Source organism: Callorhinchus milii, unplaced genomic scaffold (assembly GCF_018977255.1).
Source record: "Callorhinchus milii isolate IMCB2004 unplaced genomic scaffold, IMCB_Cmil_1.0 Scaffold20, whole genome shotgun sequence".
NCBI classification, from domain to species: Eukaryota; Metazoa; Chordata; class Chondrichthyes; order Chimaeriformes; family Callorhinchidae; genus Callorhinchus; species Callorhinchus milii.
In genome coordinates this window covers 764148-785796 of record NW_024704761.1, presented here as the reverse complement: position 1 = coordinate 785796, position 21649 = coordinate 764148, and the positions used below count along the sequence as shown (strand labels likewise).

At 39.6% G+C, this 21649-nt stretch overlaps 1 protein-coding gene across 3 annotated transcripts; it reads left to right on the top strand.

Annotated features, from left to right (window-relative positions):
• Positions 1 to 1053: 1053 nt before the first annotated feature.
• On the top strand, positions 1054 to 20331 carry LOC103175694 (myosin-4-like). 3 transcript variants are annotated; one of them, XM_007888857.2, is made up of 38 exons: positions 1054 to 1254; positions 1378 to 1521; positions 1671 to 1827; positions 1972 to 1999; positions 2210 to 2312; positions 2508 to 2600; positions 2792 to 2855; positions 2952 to 3050; positions 3381 to 3484; positions 4681 to 4819; positions 5298 to 5416; positions 5751 to 5900; positions 6650 to 6820; positions 6936 to 7239; positions 7343 to 7413; positions 7794 to 7881; positions 8036 to 8153; positions 8247 to 8370; positions 9471 to 9607; positions 10185 to 10440; positions 10535 to 10777; positions 10875 to 11051; positions 11143 to 11288; positions 11679 to 11769; positions 11874 to 12263; positions 12712 to 12838; positions 12942 to 13060; positions 13710 to 13906; positions 14005 to 14188; positions 15542 to 15707; positions 15931 to 16055; positions 16856 to 17164; positions 17855 to 18058; positions 18149 to 18274; positions 18797 to 18967; positions 19489 to 19593; positions 19700 to 19795; positions 20191 to 20331. In XM_007888857.2, exons 1-38 carry the CDS (start codon positions 1054 to 1056, stop codon positions 20329 to 20331), a joined length of 5787 nt encoding a protein of 1928 aa, XP_007887048.2. The 3 variants fall into 3 exon arrangements, with proteins under 3 accessions (XP_007887048.2, XP_007887044.2, XP_007887047.2); XM_007888853.2 differs by having other exon boundaries at positions 6936 to 7293; XM_007888856.2 differs by having other exon boundaries at positions 2210 to 2318.
• The last annotated feature ends 1318 nt before the right edge of the window (positions 20332 to 21649 follow it).

The window sequence follows — 21649 nt, the reverse complement described above, 5'->3', positions numbered from 1 at the left end:
GCCTGTTTCTGTTTGGTACTTTATATAATCAAATGTTATTTTACCCTTCCTGTTACTTTGAGATATTATGGCATAATTTGAGTAATATTGAATGATTTGAATAACTTATTAAGTCATTTCAGGATATTACCTTTATTTATCTGTAAAAGTAATAACAATCGGATGATTTACCAATCAGGTCTTCTCTTGTGTTGCAGTTGTTGCCTACGCCTTTTCCCTAACTGGGTGAATTAAGGTAAGTATAGACAGCTAACTTTAACATATACACTGGATAAGAAGATTAATTAGCAAGCTTTAATATCGTAGCTTGAATATGACAAACTCTATTTTGTCCTTAGGCACAAACAGTAATTAGTTTCCAAATATAGGACCTGCAGTTCAACCCCAATTACACTTCCATTAACACGTCAACTGATCTCTTGAGGATGGCCAGCTCAATACTATGCTATTCACAGCTGGTTGAATAAGACACACCTTATCATATATCAGTCCACTTCCATCTGTCCACAGCACATATTCTATGCAGCATTTGTTTTTTGGTCAGCTGGGTAAAGCTGTAAACATTTCTAACATTATTCATGAGAAATATTAAAGAGTTCCATCATTCAAAAATCACTCAACATTTCCATCATTCAAAAACATATTTATCTTTAATGCAGAGCGACGAGAGGTAACTGAGTTGGAAGAAAATGTGGGCAATTAAACTTAATAGTTTATACCTAGTGATGTTTCAGATATCAAATATACTCTACACCTTATATTGGCAATCATAGATAGATTATCGGAGATTTTAACTGACTTGAAATGTCTTTGATTTTATGAATTAATCCAGCAGGAAAAAACACACTCTAAATAACAGGATGACATCTTTTGATATTTTCATCAAACAATTGTGAAATTAAAATAATTCACACATAAGATAAATATCCTGCTGGTCGACATTTTCTAATGCCAATTGCAACTGGTGCAGAACTTCCAAAAATATGTGCTGACTTTTAGGGTTCTTACTGGGTCGTTATATATTTGAATATATTTCAGCAGTAAACTGGAGCCATGTCGGACAGTGAAATGTTAGTGTTTGGAGAGGCAGCCCCATATCTGCGCAAGTCTATGAAGGAAAGGCTAGAAGCTCTACACCGACCTTTCGATGCTAAATCTGCCTGCTTCGTGCCTGACGAGAAGAACTTGTTTGTACCAGGCACCGTGAAAAGCAAGGACGGGGGAAATGCTACGGTGGAGACTTTCGACAAACGGGTCAGACCAAAACAAATGATTAGTCTCTTGTTTAGAATGAGTAGAGTCTGATTTGTTTTCCTTTTAGTGGTCTTATCACTCCATTGGTTTACAAAAACGCTCAATCTGTTAATTCCTTTGCAGACAGTAACTGTCAAAGAGAGTGATGTCTACCCAATGAACCCGCCCAAATTCGACAAAGTCGAAGACATGGTGGTGATGACTCACCTCCATGAAGCATCTGTGCTGAATAACCTCAAAGAGCGTTATGCTGCCTGGATGATCTATGTAAGTAAGATTTTTTAAAAAACGTATAATTATTTGTAGCTATATATTTACACCTATCTCAAAATGAATGTAAGTACGAGAGTTTGAAAGATTGAAAAAACAAAAGTGTAAATAGAATGATTTATAATACATATTATCTTCGGATACAGACCTACTCTGGGCTCTTCTGTGTCACTGTGAATCCCTACAAGTGGTTGCCAGTGTACAACACCGAGGTAGTGGTTGGTTACAGAGGAAAGAAACGCCAGGAAGCTCCTCCACATATCTTCTCCATCTCTGACAACGCCTATCAGTCCATGTTAACTGGTAAATATGAAGGCATTTAGGAGAGGTTTTATGTACTCAGTGCTATTTTTGATTTTCATGTAGTGTGGATCAATTATTGGACAATCTGTCTTTTTCTTCTACTATCCTCCTTGAGCTTTGATTTTATACGTATCCTATTCACAGGTCGTGAAAACCAGTCTATCTTGATTACGTAAGTTTTCTTGGCGATATAATCTATCCTTGAAAGTTGTCATTTGTTATTACATAATAACTTCATTTATTTGGTCGTTTCGCCCATAAAATATACAGTCACTACACTTTACAGTCTATTCTGTGAAGCGCTTTGAGACGTCTAGAAGATGTGATAAGGCGCTATATCAAATGCAAGGATTATTATTATTTACCTCACTTTTTGTTACAGTGGAGAATCCGGTGCTGGGAAGACTGTGAACACCAAACGTGTCATCCAGTACTTTGCACTAATTGCAGTGACTGGCGACGCAAAGAAATCTGTGAAGGTGCAGGTGAGAGTCAACGCAGAATAATATGATAATATAAATACACACTTTGCATTTGATATAGCAATTGTCTCTTGGTTGAAACAGCTCAAAGGCTTTCAAACCCAACATATCAAAGGCAGTTGAAAATACACTATTACCAATTGAAAAGAATAATGAACAATGGACCTATCAGGAATAATTAAAGCTGTATTTTTTTAGGGAAATCTGGAGGATCAAATCATCCAGGCGAACCCATTGCTGGAGGCCTTCGGAAATGCCAAGACAATGAGAAATGACAACTCCTCTCGCTTTGTAAGTTTTCTTTGAAAATGTTTCTATAATTAAACTGATTTTTACAATGACATCTCTCATACATTATTCATCTATAAGTCAGCATTGCAATTTCTAATATTCTAAAAAATGTGGAAATGATAGTGTCTGGGTATGATGAAATGGAACTTCAAATCTTAGGACTAATTTGAATAATTTACCTTTATTTCAAGGGAAAATTCATCCGTATTCACTTTGGAACAACGGGAAAACTGGCTTCCGCAGATATTGAAACCTGTAAGTAGTTATGCACTTGTCCTATAAGCATCTCCAGTTAGTGAACCATTGATTATGTATCACAGTAATCCAACCCATGGATTCTATGTCTAACAGATCTGCTGGAAAAGTCCAGAGTGACCTTCCAGCTGAAAGCTGAAAGAAGTTATCACATTTTCTACCAAATGATGAGCAACTGCAAACCAGAACTTATTGGTAAGAAGATGGAATGCATTGTGGAATTGTTTGTTTGATTGGGACTATTACAGATGAAATGTTTGCATCATATATTTATCTCCTCCAGAAACAGGTCTACCTGCAGACATAAGAATACATTTTTAATCTCTGTCTTTTTCTTATGTTATTTTCACACTCTTCCTTCAATATTATTTAAATTTCATTTAAATAAATGCAAATTGTGCCTATTCCATTGCGGCAAATGCAACAATATTGAAATATAAATGTAAATTGAAAGGTTATTCGAAAAGAAGAAAAACGGATAATGTGGTATTGTTCAGTTATAGTTCTTCCTATGTTTTTTCTCAGAAATGTGTCTCATTTCGACCAATCCCTATGATTTTCCATCCATCAGCCAGGGCGAAATTACTGTGCAGAGTATCAATGATTCAGAAGAATTGATAGCAACTGATGTAAGTATTTGTGGCACAGGTTCATTTTGTTCTTTTCATGTGGCTTGTGTATTGTAAGGCGCACATACACTTCATGGGAATGATAAGAAATATTGCATCTTGACGGTGGGAACACAATGAGAAGGAATTGAGTGAGAATGGGAGATATTTATTAACTGCGAACAAAATAAATATAAATAACAGCACAGGCAGTGTGCTGGGAATGTAGTATGTGGGAGTTTGTGGACTGTGAGACTGTCCCGGACTGTCAAGTCTGCAGGAAATGTCTCTGGCTTGACACACTCTGGCTCAGAATCGCTGAGCTGGAGTGCGAGTGCGAAACACACTCCAACAAATAAGGAAAGGGGAGGAATTTCTGGATAGTTTTATCCAGAACTCAGTCACACCCCAGATGAAAGCACAGGTACAGGAAGGGAAGGCTGTGACTGTCAGTGAGCAGGGTAGTGGAAACCAAGGAGAGGTAGAGAAGGAGGTCCCGCAGACATTGGTCCTGTCCAACAGGTACAATGTACTCGATACCTGTGAGCACAAAGAGAAAGACTGCAGGGAGGACAGCCATAATGCAGACCAAGGCACCGTGGAACAGAAGGCTGTCCAAAGGGGGGAGGAGCAGAATAGCAATCTAGTAGTGTTAGGGGATTCAACAGTTAGGGGCATAGATAGATCTGTTAGCCATGAACAAGAGTCCCGAGGATGTGTTGCCTACCTGGTGCCAGGGTAAGAGACATCTCAAGGCAGCTGGAGAGGAATTAGGAAAGGGAGGGGGCAGATCCAGTTGTCATGGTCTATGTTGGGATAAATGACATAGGTAAGAACAGGGAGGAGGTCCAGCTGAGGGAGTTTCTGGAGTCAGGAGCTAAATCAAAAGACAGGACCTCAAGCCACGAGCAAATTGGAGTAGGGAGAAACAGATTAGGAAAGTTAACATGTGGCTAAAGGATTGGTGTGGTTAAGAAGGGTCCCATTTCATGTGACATTGGCATGGACAGGAAGGAGCTGTACCGATGGGACGGGCTTCACCTGAACGGGAATGGGACCAGTGTTCTAGCGGAAAGGGTAAATAGGGCTGTGGCAAAGGCTTTAAACTGAAATGAGGGGAGGGATCGGAAGGAAATGGCATAAGCCCAAATATAAATGAAACGGGAGATGAGGGAAAAGGTCAGACAAAATTGTAACATCTTTACTTCAATTTGAAGAGCGCTATTGATATTCTGGGCTTCAACTATGAAGAGAAATGTGGTATCTTCAAGTTGACCGGTGCAGTGCTGCGCTTTGGCAACATGAAATTCAAGCAGAAACAACGGGAGGAGCAGGCTGAGCCGGACGGTACCGAAGGTAACCATTTGAATCTTTCCTTTACTTGCAACTTCTTTTTGGTTTGCCAAAATAAAATTTCACTTTAGAAAGCTCTAACTTATATGAATTATTTTAATTAGCATTCATTAGTTACATCACAATGTCTATTTATTTGTGATATTATGGACTACAATAATGTTTCTGTAAATATTATGAGATCTGAGAAATATTGCCTGTATATTGGTGTAAGTTCAGTGATTTGGGACGCTACCCTGTGTGAGGGCTGCTGTGTAAATGCAAGCTGTTGTTGTTGTAAGTTCAGTTAAGGATTCGTGGCATCGGTCTGCATTATTGCTTTGAATATCAAAACTGTACAGTTGTTTCCGTTAATTAAGGTTAATATATGTGTAATGTAAATTTAGTGCAGGAAGCACTATTACTCACTCTTTATCGTAAAACAGTGGTAAATATTAAATCTCAAATCAGTACTAAAATTTATTAATTATTATCTTTTTAGATGCCGATAAAGTTGCATACCTAACAGGGCTCAACTCAGCAGATTTGCTCAAAGCTTTGTGCTACCCAAGGGTAAAAGTCGGCAATGAGTTTGTGACCAAAGGTCAGACTGTCCCACAGGTATCATATCTAATTAAATCATTTTTAAATTTTAAGTACTGAATTCCCTGGGCAAATTATAACTTTGGTTTCTGACTAAACTTGAGCAATTTGCCAGCAAATTCACAAATTGTGCAATGACTTTTGTAAATACTGCAAAATTGTGCATCTAGTTAACAGCGATAAAAATGTATATGTTATCAATATGGAGGCATCCAATTCTGACACTTATAGCGGCACCTCATGAAGGCTCAAAGATAAGGACCCCACTAAATGTGTCTTCTGAAGGCTGGTTTTGATTCCTAACCTGTGACCCCAAAATACACTGAAATCTCAAAACATTGTCATCTTTCAGGTGTACAACAATATTGGAGCCCTTGCAAAATCAATCTTTGAGAAAATGTTCTTGTGGATGGTGATACGCATCAACCAGCAACTGGACACAAAACAGGCCAGACAGCATTTCATTGGTGTCCTGGATATTGCTGGATTTGAAATTTTTGATGTAAGTTACAAGGTTCAGAAAAAAACGTAACAGTAATTTAAACAAGTTAAAGTTTTGAGGAAGTATTGTAGCTGTTAGCATCGATCAAAGAAAGGTGTGCATTGGGTATTAAATACACAGATTCCTGAGGTCATTTGGTAAAGTAGACAAGAGTATAAGAGATTCATTTCAAAACATTGGCTTGATGCCAATGCTCTGTTTGCTGGACTTCCCAACTCTTCCCTACCTACACAAGCTGCAGACTAACCAGAACTCTGAAGCCCATGTCCTCTCTTACATCAGGCTCCATGAACCTATCACCCTCATCTTTGCTCAGTTCTATTAGTTCCCCATCCCTCAAGATTGAGTTCAAGATCCTCATCATCGCCTTTAAAAACCTCCAAGCCTCACCCCACTCTGCTTCTGTGACCTCCTTCACCCTACCGACCAGACCACTCGCTTTGTTCAGCGAGCACTGACCTTTATCATGTCCTCCACACTATCCCGATGACAATGTGGTGGGTAGAGAGGCCACACTTTCAGCAGTGCCCATCCAGCACTACGAACTTTTTTGAGACATCCTCCTGACATGAAAGGCGCTAGCTATATAAATGTACATATTAAAGATAAAGGTGAGTTAGAAACCAGTGAGTAAAGGCACAGACATGATGAGTGAAATGGCTGCCTTCTGCACTCAGAAAATCTTAAAAATAATCACGGCAATTCCTGAATGATAATGTCACACTTGAAATATTGCTTTGTTCATTCAGTACAACAGCTTGGAACAGCTGTGCATCAACTTCACCAACGAGAAACTGCAACAGTTTTTCAACCATCACATGTTCGTCCTGGAACAAGAGGAATACAAGAAGGAAGGAATTGATTGGGAATTCATTGACTTTGGTATGGATCTGGCTGCCTGCATTGAGCTTATTGAAAAGGTAGGGAATTTTGTGTAAATATTAAGAAACAAAATTATTAAATGTCTATACAATATGTACACTCACCTTATTATTTCAAACTGTGTTATAATGCTAATATATGTTATGATGACAGCCCTTGGGTATCTTCTCCATCCTGGAAGAGGAGTGTATGTTCCCGAAGGCCTCAGATACATCCTTCAAGAACAAGCTGTATGACCAGCATCTTGGCAAATCAAACAATTTCCTAAAGCCCAAGCCTGTCAAAGGAAGGCCTGAAGCGCATTTCTCCCTGGTCCATTATGCCGGCACTGTGGACTATAACATCACTGGCTGGCTGGAAAAAAATAAGGATCCACTGAATGAAACTGTTGTTGGATTGTTCCAGAAATCTTCAGTGAAGCTTTTAGCTCAGCTCTATGCTGCATCTGCAGCTGAAGGTAAACTCCATTTGCATTCCAACATATATATTCTTTTTAGTGAATTCTATGGTGGTTGTTCTACAGTACAGTTAAGTACAATAACAATTTTGTTTCTTTACAGCTGACAGTAATCCCAAAAAAGGCGGCAAGAAGAAGGGTTCTTCCTTCCAAACAGTATCTGCTGTGTTTAGGGTATGATTGCCTTGTCTGCACAATTTTACTATGCAGACAATAATCCCTTAAAAATAAATGTGGTCAATCAATCCATGACTGGATTGATTTTGGGACACTGCAGTGTGCTGCTGCATTTTGCCCACATTCAATTCACTTTACAGTATACTCTGTGAAGCGCTTTGAGACGTCTCGAACATGTGATAAGGCGCTATTAAATGCAAGGATTATTATTATTACTGGTTTCACTGAGGCACATTTTAATAAATTTTAGTGGGATAGCAAAATGTGGATTGAAATAGGTTAAGTGAGGTGTCAGTGCAACAAGTGGAGATCTTTTGGTTACAAACACAATTCCAAACAAATAAAAAATAATATTATAAAAATTTTGCATCAAACAGGAAAACCTAGGGAAGTTGATGGCTAACTTGAGGACAACACATCCACATTTTGTACGCTGTTTGATCCCTAATGAGACAAAGACACCGGGTAAGTTTGGCTTCTGAAATAAATTCATATTTTCTGTTAATTCATACAAAATAAATGATGATTGGGACAAGTATAGATTGGAATGGAATATATACTGAATCTAACAAAAGGAAATCAAAAAACTCTGCTCTAACTATTGTGTTGCATTCTTTAGGCTTGATGGATAATCACCTTGTCATACACCAGTTGAGGTGTAATGGTGTGCTTGAAGGTATCAGAATCTGCAGAAAGGGATTCCCGAGCAGAATCCTCTATGCTGACTTCAAGCAAAGGTAAAGAGTCTGAATTTCTACACTTCTTTCAGAGTCATGTTGTTGACTATACGCAGTAACAAATGCTGATATCTTTTCATTTTTATTACCAAGATATAGGATTCTTAATGCAAGTGCCATCCCTGAAGGTCAGTTCATTGACAGCAAGAAGGCCTGCGAGAAGTTACTGGGATCAATTGAAATTGATCACACCCAGTATAGACTTGGACACACTAAGGTACTGAATATATAATATATACAAAATATTAGGATGATTAAATCGCACAATACTCACAATACCAGATAAAGGTATAGCAAACCTTTTACCTTTGTTTAAATATGCAAGATTGAGATTACCAAACACTAGATTGGAGAAACTAACAGTTACAATTTTTCACTTCCACATTTATTTGTGAATTGAATTACAAGTAATGATCAACTGCTGATGATCCTCCTGGGGGAGGCAAGTCTGCCATATTTCAAGGCACTTTTGATGACAGACCAACCAGCTTTCGGTATTCCGCATGACTTGCAGGAGTAGAGATAGGAGCAAAGTGCCCTATTCACTGGGGGCAGGAATAGGGCACTTTGCTCCTATTAATCGTGCAGGCCAAAACCTAACAAGAAGGGTTGTCCAAGCTGGACAGGCAGTGGGAATCTTGCCAGACAGTGTTACAGGCTATGCTGTTTTGACTAGTTGAGCTCTAGGAAAAGTCCACGCTACGCTGTTTCAACTAACTAAATTCCAGTAGAATCCCAACACAAATTCTCAAGCTTTGGTTCTTACCAATCTGCGTCTAATACTTTCTGAGATTAGGTAAGAAAGGAATGTCTCTTCAAAAAGAAAGTGTACATTTCATTCCAGACAAAGGAAAATTTCCATAAATAAGTGGAATGCTCAATCTGATTCAGATACTTACAAACATGGTGATAGGTTTTCACATGTATCAGACACCTGGCTGACAGATAAACTAACAATAACAAAACAACAACTTGTTGTTGACAAATAAAATAAATGATCGGTAAAGAAATTGGATGCGTATTCATCGATTTATATTGAATGTACAGTTTGGAAAAGGCCATTAGGTGTAACTATACCGTGCCAGTGTTTATACTCCACTTGAGTCTCTACCCACTCCTTACTTTCTCCCATATCAATCTATTCCCTTCTCCTTCACGTATATATCTAGCTTCCTCTCAAATGCATCTATATATAGAAAAGGACCTGCTGTCCTTTCACCCATCAATCTCTGTTGGATCAAGTAACAAGAATTTTCATTTAAATTACTATCATAAAAGTGATGTGAATGTGAAAAAAAATAATTTCATTGTATAAAGGTGTTCTTCAAGGCTGGCCTCCTGGGCACACTAGAGGAGATGAGAGATGAAAAGCTGGCACAGCTTGTTACCAGCATACAAGCCCTATGCCGTGGCTACCTAATGAGAATTGAAATGAATAAGATGATAGAAAGAAGGTAAAAGCTGTTTCCATATTACTTCAAGCATATGTTAGTTGTATTATTTATTCTTTTATTGATGCTTTTATTGTCCATACATTTTCTCTTTCGTCACCAAGGCTTTTGACTTCTATTTCCTTTCACTGAGGTATGGTTCCACAGGTGCCAGTATTTGGCTATTATGTACATGGGAATTTTGATAGTGAATGTTAGCAAGCTATTTCTGCATCATGGTCATAATACAGAACCAGTGCCTCGGGACGTCTTCCAGCACCTTGGGACGTTCTCCCGATGTGAAAGTCGTTATACAAATGTAATTTCGTATTGAATGAGTGGAACCCTGGTTGATTTTCTCCTACTAATCCAGGAGCACTATGGTCACTGTGACTCCAACTACACCCCCTTTTAGGATTAGAAAATTTATCATCCTAGATTCGACCTTTAAGTTATATGTTCTTGTGCTGCACCAAGTGCTACCTTTACCTGCTAGGTCATTGGGGGAAGAGAAAAATGTCATGCATTTAGTTTTAATTTTACTTTTTCATGGATAATACACCTGTGGAATGCATTTACCCTTTCTGATTGGATTCTTCAGGGACAGCCTGTACAGTATCCAGTATAATATCCGTTCATTCATGAATGTCAAACATTGGCCATGGATGCTTCTGTACTTCAAGATCAAACCTCTTCTGAAGAGTGCAGAAACTGAAAAGGAAATGGCAAATATGAAAGAGGAGTTTGAGAAGACAAAGGAAGCATTTGCTAAATCAGAAGCAAGAAGGAAGGAACTTGAGGAGAAAATGGTGTCACTCGTGCAGGAAAAGAATGATCTTATGGTCCAAGTCCAATCGGTAATAACATTTCCACTCGGTGATTAAACTGATTTGTTTAATGGTACAAATACCGTAAAATGTAAATTAATTCACTTAATGGTGACTTTTACAGGAAGGTGAAACTCTAGTGGATGCTGAAGAGCGATGCGAGGGGCTCATTAAAAACAAAATTCAACTGGAAGCTAAAATGAAAGAATTGAATGAGAGATTGGAGGATGAAGAGGAAACGAATGCTGAACTCACAGCTAAGAAGAGAAAACTGGAAGATGAATGCTCAGAACTGAAGAAAGATATCGACGACTTAGAGCTGACATTAGCTAAGGTTGAAAAGGAGAAGCATGCCACAGAAAACAAGGTATAAAAGATCACACTGTAAAAGTATACAGGATATAGATACTGGATGGAAGGATTAAGGCTTCATTATCCTGTGTATTTTATTTGTCTTCATATAGGTTAAAAATCTTACAGAAGAAATGGCTGCCCTTGATGAAAATATTGCCAAATTAGCAAAGGAAAAGAAAGCTTTGCAGGAAGCCCATCAGCAAACTTTGGATGACCTGCAGGCTGAGGAAGACAAAGTCAACACTCTCACAAAAATGAAGACTAAGTTGGAGCAGCAAATTGATGACGTATGTTTTTAAAAAAAGAAACAGATAAATTGATTGAAAGGCTCTATCATTGTTTTCATCAAATGCTAATGGAAGATGATTTGTCTATCAGCTTGAAGGTTCTCTGGAACAAGAGAAAAAGGTTCGTATGGACCTTGAGCGAGCCAAAAGGAAGATGGAAGGTGATTTGAAACTAACACAAGAAACCATAATGGATTTGGAGAACGATAAGCAGCAACTGGATGAAAAGCTAAAGAAGTACGCTTTTTGTTTAAACACAATAAAATATAACAATTTGCAGTATTACTTTATTCCCCTCCACAGTACAATTTGCTTGACAAAATAACCATTCATGAGGATGGTTACCATATAGAAGTCAATCATTTGAAAATACCATGTGGTATTAATATAAAGAAATGTTATCACTCGGTGGATAACAGCAAGTAAATTATAAAATGAAAAATATGGCACAGAAGCAGGCCATCCTGCCCATCAAGTCTGTGCTGACATCTTTCCCCACTTGAACTATCTCTAATTCCACTCTCCTATTTACTCCTATATCCTATAATATTCTTCATCAGTGTTTGCTATTTGTTCAAAATATATATTCTTTTCAATTCAATGGTATTAATTAATCTGATATTATAGGAAGGAATTTGAAATCAATCAACTTCAAGGCAGTGTTGAAGATGAGCGGGTTTTGAGTTCCCAGCTACAAAAGAAGATTAAGGAATTGCAGGTGAGCTGTACACTTTTGTAATTTGTGAATTTTATTTCCAGAAAAAGCCATCTTAAGTATTCCCATTCCTAGAATCAATATTAATACATTCTTGTGTCTTTCAGGCTCGTATCGAAGAACTGGAGGAGGAAATTGAAGCTGAACGTGCAGCTCGTGCTAAGGCAGAGAAGCAGAGGGCTGACTATTGTCGTGAACTGGAGGAAATCAGTGAAAGGCTTGAAGAAGCCGGTGGTGCAACTGCCGCACAGATTGAGATGAACAAGAAACGGGAAGCAGAATTCCAGAAAATGCGCCGTGATCTGGAAGAAGCCACACTGCAGCATGAAGCCACAGCTGCTGCTCTTCGTAAGAAGCAGGCCGATAGTGTGGCAGAACTTGGAGAACAGATCGACAACCTCCAGCGTGTGAAACAGAAGCTGGAAAAGGAAAAGAGCGAGCTGAAGATGGAAATCGATGATCTGGCCAGCAACATGGAATCTGTAACTAGATCCAAGGTATGCTTTGCAATCATACCATTCATAACGTTTTAGAGCAATTAACTATGAAGAATAACTAGACGCACTTCAGCCTTGGAAACAGATCCTATAGAAAATGAGAAGACATGTAAGGGGCTAGCAGTGAATCCTTGGCAATTCAGTACTCTGAAATACACGAAAGCAGCAATTTCCTGGGGCACAAATGTAAGTTTGAAACCATCAGGTTCAGAATAAAGAAGTATTTCTTTACAAAAAGGGTAATCAACAGGCTGGAACTCATTTAAGATACTGGGAGGAAAATGATTAGGAAGATCGTAGGGCTGGTAAAGGTTGATATCAAATAGGCCAAAAAGCCTTCTTCGTTTAAACATCGCATGTGATCTTCATATAATTGTGTTTAATCAGCTACTTCTTTTCCTTTTAACAAGCACATTACTGTTTTGCAAATTGTCTTATGTTGGTTTAGGGTAACCTTGAGAAGCTAACTCGCACTCTTGAAGACCAAGTCACTGAACTGAAGACTAAACATGATGAGCATCAACGTCTGATTAATGACTTATCAACTCAAACAGCACGTATCAAAACGGAAAATGGTATTTATTAGTCGTATATCTCTACCTTGTTAATATGTAAAATATTAAATATCCAACATCATTTGACTGATTGTTGTATGCCACTTACACACTTGAACACTAGGTGAACTGAGTCACCAGGTAGAGGAGAAGGAAGGCTTCATTTCTCAGCTGACAAGAGGAAAACAAGGATTTACTCAGCAGATTGAGGAACTCAGAAGACATTTGGAGGAGGAAATAAAGGTGCAGCTGAAATTCCTTTCAATTAGTTGTTTTTTGTTAAATGGTATGCTTAAAATGAAGGATGTTAGGATTGGGAAATGAGAAAGATACAGAGTAAAGCTCTATCTTTCCCATCTATGGTGTCCCAAAAATGTCCATCAGCCTCAATGTCAGAGAACTATCAAGCAGCACACCAGTATGACTTCCATTGTCTATACCCACATTTCTGACATTGCAAATTTAATTCTAGTGCTGTGCTATGTGTTCATCTTCACTCAGAACTACCCTCAAACAGTTTCATTCTGGAAGATGCTTAAAGCCAACTGACAAAGAAAATCTTCATCCAGTTTTACTGGGTAGGATGGATTCAACCCAATTCACCCCCTCTTAATATCCAGATATCCCAGATATGTTTTTTGTAACAAAGAAACCATAATTTCTGCAATCCTTTGTAAACTTCAAGGACAGTTGATAACTTTTTGTAGCAGCTTTGTTCTCAAAGAGCAGTTTTGTAATGCTGGTAGATTTTGCTGTGCAGTTGTGATGTGAAGATTCAGGATACTGTACCAACTCTCAAGTGAATCCAAAGATTCAAGGTAGAGCAATGTTCTAGAATGGTGGTTACACATCATAACTTAGATTTGCTCATCACACTTTTTGATTCTTTTAGGCTAAGAATGCACTGGCTCATGCCTTGCAATCCTCCCGCCATGACTGTGATTTACTCCGTGAGCAATTTGAAGAGGAACAGGAGGCAAAGGGAGAGCTCCGGCGTGCAATGTCAAAGGCTAATTGTGAAGTCATTCAGTGGAGAACAAGATACGAAACTGATGCGATCCAGCGTACGGAGGAACTGGAAGAGGCCAAGTAGGTTTTAGAAACGTGGGAATTTGGCATTAATTCTATACCATTTAAGATGATAATTTAAAATTTATTGCCACATATTCAACTTGTGTATTTTGAAGGAAAAAACTTGCTCAGCGTCTTCAGGATGCAGAGGAGCACATTGAGGCTGTGAACTCCAAATGTGCTTCCCTGGAAAAGACAAAACAGAGACTGCAGAGTGAGGTTGATGATCTCATGATAGATGTGGAAAGAGCAAATGGAGCTGCTCTAGTTCTTGATAAGAAGCAGAGGAGCTTTGATAAGGTAATTTGACATGACATTATCTTTATCTGTGACCAGGGCTCCGTCTGCCTCCTCGTCTGCCTGGATTTCTTTGCCACGTTCAACACAGTCAACCACGCCATCTTCCTCCATCGGCTCTCCTCTCTCAACTACCTTAGTGGGACCCCATTCATGTGGTTCGAGTCCTACTTGACCAACCGCCTCCATTTCATCTCAGCAAGTGGTTTCACCTCTTGCCCCCACCCGGTCACCTGCGGGGTACCCCAGAGCTTCATTCTTGACCCTCTTTTTCTTATCTATATGATACAAAATCTCCGCAGACATGAGGTAAACTTCCACATGTATGAGGATGACAAACAAATCTACCTTGCCTCCTCTAGTACCAACTCCAGTTCCGCCGATATACTGTCAGCTTGTCTGGTGGTCATCAAGACCTGGATGAGTGGAAACTTCCTGCAGCTAAATATGGACAAGACGGAAGCCATATTCCTTGGCTCCCGTCAAGGTCTTCACTTCTGTGGATCTAGCCTCCTCAATCTCCCTGAGTTTTCGAACCAGTATGCAACCTAGGCATCCGGTTCAACCCACCAGATGTCCTTCCTCCCCCACATCCAGACCCTGATCAAGACCACCTTCTTCCACCTCCACCACATTGCCCACTTCGGACCATATCTTACCCCAAATGCAGCCGAAACCCTCTTGCATGCATTTGTCACCTCCCGCCTGGATTACTCCAACCCACTCCTCGCCGGTTTCCCCAGCTCCACCTTTCAAAAGATCAGCTCATTCAGAACTATGCCGCCCATAGACTGACCCCGACCAAACTCTGTACCCACATCTCACCAGTTCTGGCCCAAGCTACACTGGATCCCCATCATCGAGTGGATCGACTTCAAGATCCTCACACTTGTGTTCAAATCCATTCACTCCCTGGCACCTCCCTATCTCTGCAACCTCTCCACTCCCCAATCCACCACCCAGCACCTCTGCTCGACCATCACCGGCCTCCCTGCTTATCCCTCGCATCCTCTGCTTCACCATCGGAGATCGTGCTTTCAGTCACTACGCCCCAAAACTCTGGAACACTCTCCCTCAATCCTTCTGCCTTTCCCCCTCTCTCCCCTCTTTCAAGTTCCGCCTGAAAGCTTTCCTCTTAGCCCGTGCTTACGGCCACCTCCCACCTCCCCCCCGGCTCGGAGTCAGTCTCCGCCACTGTTAAGCACTCTGAGATTTTACAACAACTTACACTTATATAGCTACCCTGCGTGGAGGGCGCTATATAAGTGCAAGTTGTTGTAAAATTTGTTTAGGATTTGTCTCCGTCCCCATTGCACTGATATTATGGATTGTAACTTTTCAACTCATGCCATATAGATTCTGGCAGAATGGAAGCAGAAATTTGAGGAAGGTCAGGCTGAACTGGAAGCAGCTCAGAAGGAAGCTCGTTCTCTAAGCACTGAGATCTTCAAGATGAAGAATGCCTATGAGGAATCTCTGGACCAACTTGAAACTCTTAAACGAGAGAACAAGAACCTACAGCGTAAGTTGTACTGACATTGCCTTCATCATTTCAAAATATTTATTAATAATTATTTGTAATAATAATCGTTACATTTGGTCTAGAACCTTTCAGTTCGGGAAAGCATCCCAAAGTGCCTCACAGGATATACTGTAATGTGCACTGACTGTGTCTGTGGGCGATTCTAATTAAAAAGGATCTTTTTATATTATGTAGAATTTCAATATGCTTTTCAATCAAACAGAGGAGATTTCCGATCTGACTGAACAGACCGCTGAAAGTTGCAAGAGCCTTCATGACCTAGAAAAGGCCAAGAAAGTAACAGAGCAAGAGAAGAGTGAAATCCAATCTGCTTTGGAGGAAGCTGAGGTACAATTCTTTTAGGTGTGCAGTACATACCAAGAATTATAGTACAGCTATGCTGATCAATAGCACAATCACATATTTGAATAAACACAATTTCATCTAGAAAATAAAACAGTTGCAAAACAAGACTAGTTTAGTGAACTCCTTGTTAGTCTTCATTCTTGTTAATACAATGAGATTGATGCCAAAAAGAGAGTTGTGTATCCAATTGAAGTTTATATATTTATATTTATAATCTGTTTTGCAAATAATAAGAATTTACCTTGAACTGAAGAGCATGGTATACACCGTTGAATCATGCATATCATACATTGGGGCCATTTCTTTTATTTTATAGATAACTGTTGGCAGTAACTGTTGACATGTTATTTGGATGTGAGAAAAATCCCATTCAACCTCAATGCTGAAAGTTGCATTTCTCTGGTCAGGATCACTTGGAAGCAAATAGGGGGAGAAATCCTAGCTGATATTTTCTCCCTCAACTGGGAATACTGTGTGTTTTGTACCAACCCCCACATCCGCCTAGCAGAGGTCAATTAACTGAGCCAAGACTGGGATTCAAATCAGGGATCCTCCTGTCAGGGAATCTTACCACCATCAGATTTCCAAATCTTGAAAATTTTAATTCTGATGTATGAATTATTCAGACTTTGGCACGCCAAATAATTTATAATCTATATTTGGCTTTGCCTTTTTACAGTGATATATTCATAATGTATTAAATAGAAATAGCAAAGTCACTAATAACACTTATGGACATCCACAATCTGCAGACATTCAAAATGTTGCCCTCCCATTCTTAGGCATCTTTGGAACACGAAGAGAGCAAAATCCTCCGTATTCAACTTGAACTGAACCAAGTGAAGTCTGAAGTTGATAGAAAAATTGCAGAAAAGGATGAGGAAATTGATCAGCTGAAGAGGAATAACCAGAGGGTTGTGGATACCATGCAGAGCACCTTGGAATCTGAAGTCAGGAGCAGGAATGATGCTCTAAGAATCAAAAAGAAGATGGAGGGAGATCTGAATGAAATGGAGATTCAGTTAGGCCATGCCAATCGCCAGGCTACAGAGGCTCAGAAACATCTCAGAAACCTGCAGGGTCAACTCAAGGTCTGCATAATAGAGATGATTTTCTGTGTCTGACTTCATGTCAATTCCGTTTCATTGGGTGTTTGTTCTATCAATTTAAATTATAAATTTATATGTCATCTTGGCTCATTATTAGCACTCCTGAGTCAGAAGGTTGTGGGTTCAAAACCCACATCAAGACTTTGAACTCACAAGTCTAGGTTGATACATGTATTCCAATGCAGTGTTGGGTTTTGCATTGCATTCTCAGAGGTGCTACCCTTCGGATGTCACGTGAAATTGTTCAGGACTGTCTCAATGGACATTAAAGATGCCATGACATTTTTTGAAAAAGAAGAAGGGGGTTCTTGACAAATACAATTGGTCATTCATTTCATGGCTCTTTGCGAGACATTGCTATTGCTAGGATTCCTCTGTTCACTAATCCTAGCAAAGCTGTACCTGTAATGCTAAAATGCCAAGACAAGTAGCAGCTGTTTACTTCATATTCAAAAATGAATATCCAATGTTGGGAGTTCTGAGCTTACCCGGAGCAGAACTCTGACACTGGTAGAGTATGTGATATATGTTGAAGCATAAATCATTACGGATGGAAATAGTTATTTCAGAAATAGATAATTTCAAAAATATACACATGCTAATATTTGGTATGAACAATATAGTTAACAAATAATACTTACATTTTGCCAAATACTTTTGTGCTTTGAGTAGGATACCCAGTTACAACTGGATGATGCTTGCAGAGGCCAAGACGATCTGAAGGAACAGATGGACATGGTTGAGCGCAGAAGCAATTTACAGCAGACTGAGATTGAGGAAATGAGAGCTGCTTTTGAACAGACAGAGAGAGCTCGCAAAGTGGCTGAGCAAGAACTCCTGGACACAAATGAGAGGGTCCAACTGCTGCACTCCCAGGTTTGTCAGTGAATCATCAGATATACCTCTACTCCCCCAACCCCCGCGTTTACTACTCGCACTTTCTTACCTTTTTGGCTTTTCTTCCAGAACGCAGGTCTTATTAACACAAAGAAAAAGCTTGAGAGTGACCTGAGTCAGATCCAGAGTGAAGTTGAAGAAACAATTCAGGATGCAGGAAAAGCTGAAGAAAAGGCAAAGAAAGCAATCACTGATGTAAGTCTGAACTCATTGCATCATTCATTTCTGTTGCTATTGATGCCCATTTTCCAAAACAGCTATTTGGGTTTGATATGATTTCAAGTTTAAAGGTGAGAAGGCAGGTGGTTAACAAATAATGGAATCCTAGGATTATAAAAGGTACATAGAATGCAGAAAAGCAAGAGGTGATGCTTAACCTGTGTAATTATTAATAAAACTGCAGCATTGTGTATCGTGTCCTGTTGTGTTCACCTTTAGCAAGGGTGTCAGGGCATAGAGAAGATTTACTAGGCCAATACCAGGAATGATTGATTTGACCTTTGAGAAAGACAAGACAAACTGGACTTATTTTAATTGATCAGGGAGGGTTGAGGAATGATCTGATAGAAGAAAAGGCAGGTAAATGGAACTGAATGTGTTTCTCTGTCAAAGAGCTAGCACACCCACAATTGGCTGAAGACTTTCTTCCATGCTGCAAATTTCTATAGTTCTAACTTTTGATTTTCAATTACTCATACCATTGCTTAACTTATTCAGGCCGCCATGATGGCAGAAGAACTCAAAAAGGAACAGGATACCAGTGCTCACCTTGAGAGAATGAAGAAGAACCTAGAGGTGACAGTCAAGGATCTGCAGCACCGACTGGATGAGGCTGAGCAGCTGGCAATGAAAGGTGGAAAGAAACAGCTTCAGACACTGGAAGCTAGGGTAAGTGACAAGCCCATGTTGATAGTTGTATATGACATTAATGGAGATTACGTTCAATGCGTATGACTAAGAAAAAATAGGGTTAGAACCTTTGACATTGCAGAGCTCCCTCAGCAATGCATTTGAGTGTCAATCAGGACTATGAAAGTTGAGATCAACAACAACTTGCATTTTTAATTAGAGTGCTTCATAGAGTTGCAAAGAGCAATTTCATGATAGATAAGTTTTCCTTTACCTAGAAGGAAATTAACAACTGGAATAAGTTGCCAGGAAGGCTGGTTGAGGTCAGGACCCTGGACTCATTTAAGAAACAACTTGATGCTGTGATAGGACAGCAGGGTGGATATCTGGAAGGAAGAGATCAGATAAGCAAAGGGCCATCTTCATCTGAACTAATTTTGTGAGCTTGTGACCTCCATAAATATAGATTACACTGAACCTTTTGCAAAAATAAAGCTACCAAAGTATGAAAATACTGGCGCAGAATTATTGCAATTCCTTGTATCTGATGATTGGTTTAGGTACATGAGCTGGAGATTGAACTTGAAGCTGAGCAGAAGCGCAGCATGGATTCCCTCAAAACTGTTCATAAATATGAAAGAAGAATCAAGGAGGTGTCCTATCAGGTAATGTGCATTTCCCTGTTGTACAATTTGTCTTCTTAGTTTTACAAATCCTGCAAAATTTAAAGTCACACTGTGATTATTTCAATGTGATTTTTTTATTATGCAGTCAGAGGAAGACAGAAAGACTATAATAAGATTGCAAGACTTGGTTGACAAACTGCAACTGAAGGTTAAGGCCTACAAGAGACAATCTGAGGAGGTTGTAAGTAATTCTCAACTTGACGACCTTATTCACCTTGAACATCATTTAAAAATTGTGTTTGCACATCCTGTAGTTGCATTTCTTTATTTTTTAGAATTTCTTTCTGGCAGCTAGAAAGGATATCCCAATACCACCGGCGTTATATAATTTTTTATGGTTTTTGCCCATCAGCAAGTCGAAGTTACCATCAGTTCTCCGTAAAAAAATTACAGCACAAAAATGCTGATGGCCATAGTGTCTGTGCTGGCCTTTTTAAGAGAACAATCCTTTCAGTCCCATTTCCCCTTTTCCTATTATCCCTCTCTTTCCATTGATTTGTTTTTCTGACATTATTTAGGATTTGGTAGCAAATATTTTGACCTGTGTTCTGACAGTTTGTGTTGTAATCTGTTTAGGAGGAGCAGGCCAACATTCACCTGTCTAAGTTTAGGAAAATACAGAATGAATTGGGAGAGGCTGAGGAACGTGCAGATATTGCAGAATCCCAGGTCAACAAACTGAGAGCAAAAACCCGCGACATCAGCTCCAAGGTATAAATATCTGATTATAACATCTAATCATGTCAAAACAGAAGAGAAGCATTAGAAAACCAGAAAGATAAAGAGGTGTTAGGGTGTGAATGCATTTATAGGTGAGGTTGATGACCTGAAGTCGATTTGTTGGGAGATGGGGAATCAGATGACAACTAAGGTGATGGGCGTCAGCAGTTTGGGGCAGGTGAGGACTTGGGCAATGGAGTTTTGGATAAGCTTGAGGATGTGGAACTGGCAAGAAATGTATTAGAAAAGTCTAGGTGGGAGGTAACAAAAGCGTGAATGAGGTGCGAGATAGGGGTAAAGGTAGGCAATGTAAAGAAAGGCAGTCTTGGTTACTGACCAAATGCGAGTAAGTGGAAAGAGGTGAGAATCAAACCAGGCATCAAGGTCCAAACTGAAGAAATGGTGTAGCTAATAGCTGCTGAATGAATTAAAAGTTTTATTTACTGCTAACATTTTATGGAACTTTTATTGTATTATTAACTGTATGCATTGTTTTTCTCTTAGGCAGCCAGTGAGTAGATGAAAAATTTAAAAGAGGTGTACAAAATGTGCATTTTGCTGTGACAGTTAGCAATGCACCAATTCAACCAGTTCAGTGCTGGGCATAAAAATAAAGTTTCAACTCTTAAAAAATGCTCATACTCTCATGTTTGTTACATTATTCAACAATTCCTGCTATCAGTGAAAGGAGCGAGTGACTAGGGAAGAGCACAGGAGGCTTTATTGCCGTCTGGATTTCATTCATTGAGGGAAAGACTGGATCTAAATCCCTGTGTCCATCTTCCTGCCTCACTGACTGTCCAATCTTTCCTCCGGCCTGTTCGACACTGAGGTCAGTAGGAAGCTGTGTCCAGTAATGCATTGCGACAGGCACCAATTCAAAACCATATACCTCTCAAAGCCCCTACGTTGCCCTCATCCTACAGGTCTCATTTATCCCCCGCTCTCCCCATGTCTCTCCCCACTCTTTGAATGTTTGTTCAGCAGCACGCACAAAGCACAAACCTTGCCAGTAAGTTACCTTCAACTGGGGAAAGTAAAATAACAAAGATTTTTCTACCCTCCTCTTTCCCCCCCTCACCCCTGTCTCCCACCATCACTCTGCTTACACTGGGGGCGGGAATATTCAAGCTATGAACATTGTTTGCTCAGATTTAGACTGAGATCATCCCAGACCCAACAAGGCCCATCTCAAGATTCTCCTCTTCAACTGTGCTTTCAATCACCCTGCATCACCCCCCTGTCCTCCACCCTTCCTGATCCCAACCCCCAGCTTGGTTCTGAAACTCTTGTCCAGCACCTTGATATGTCCTCC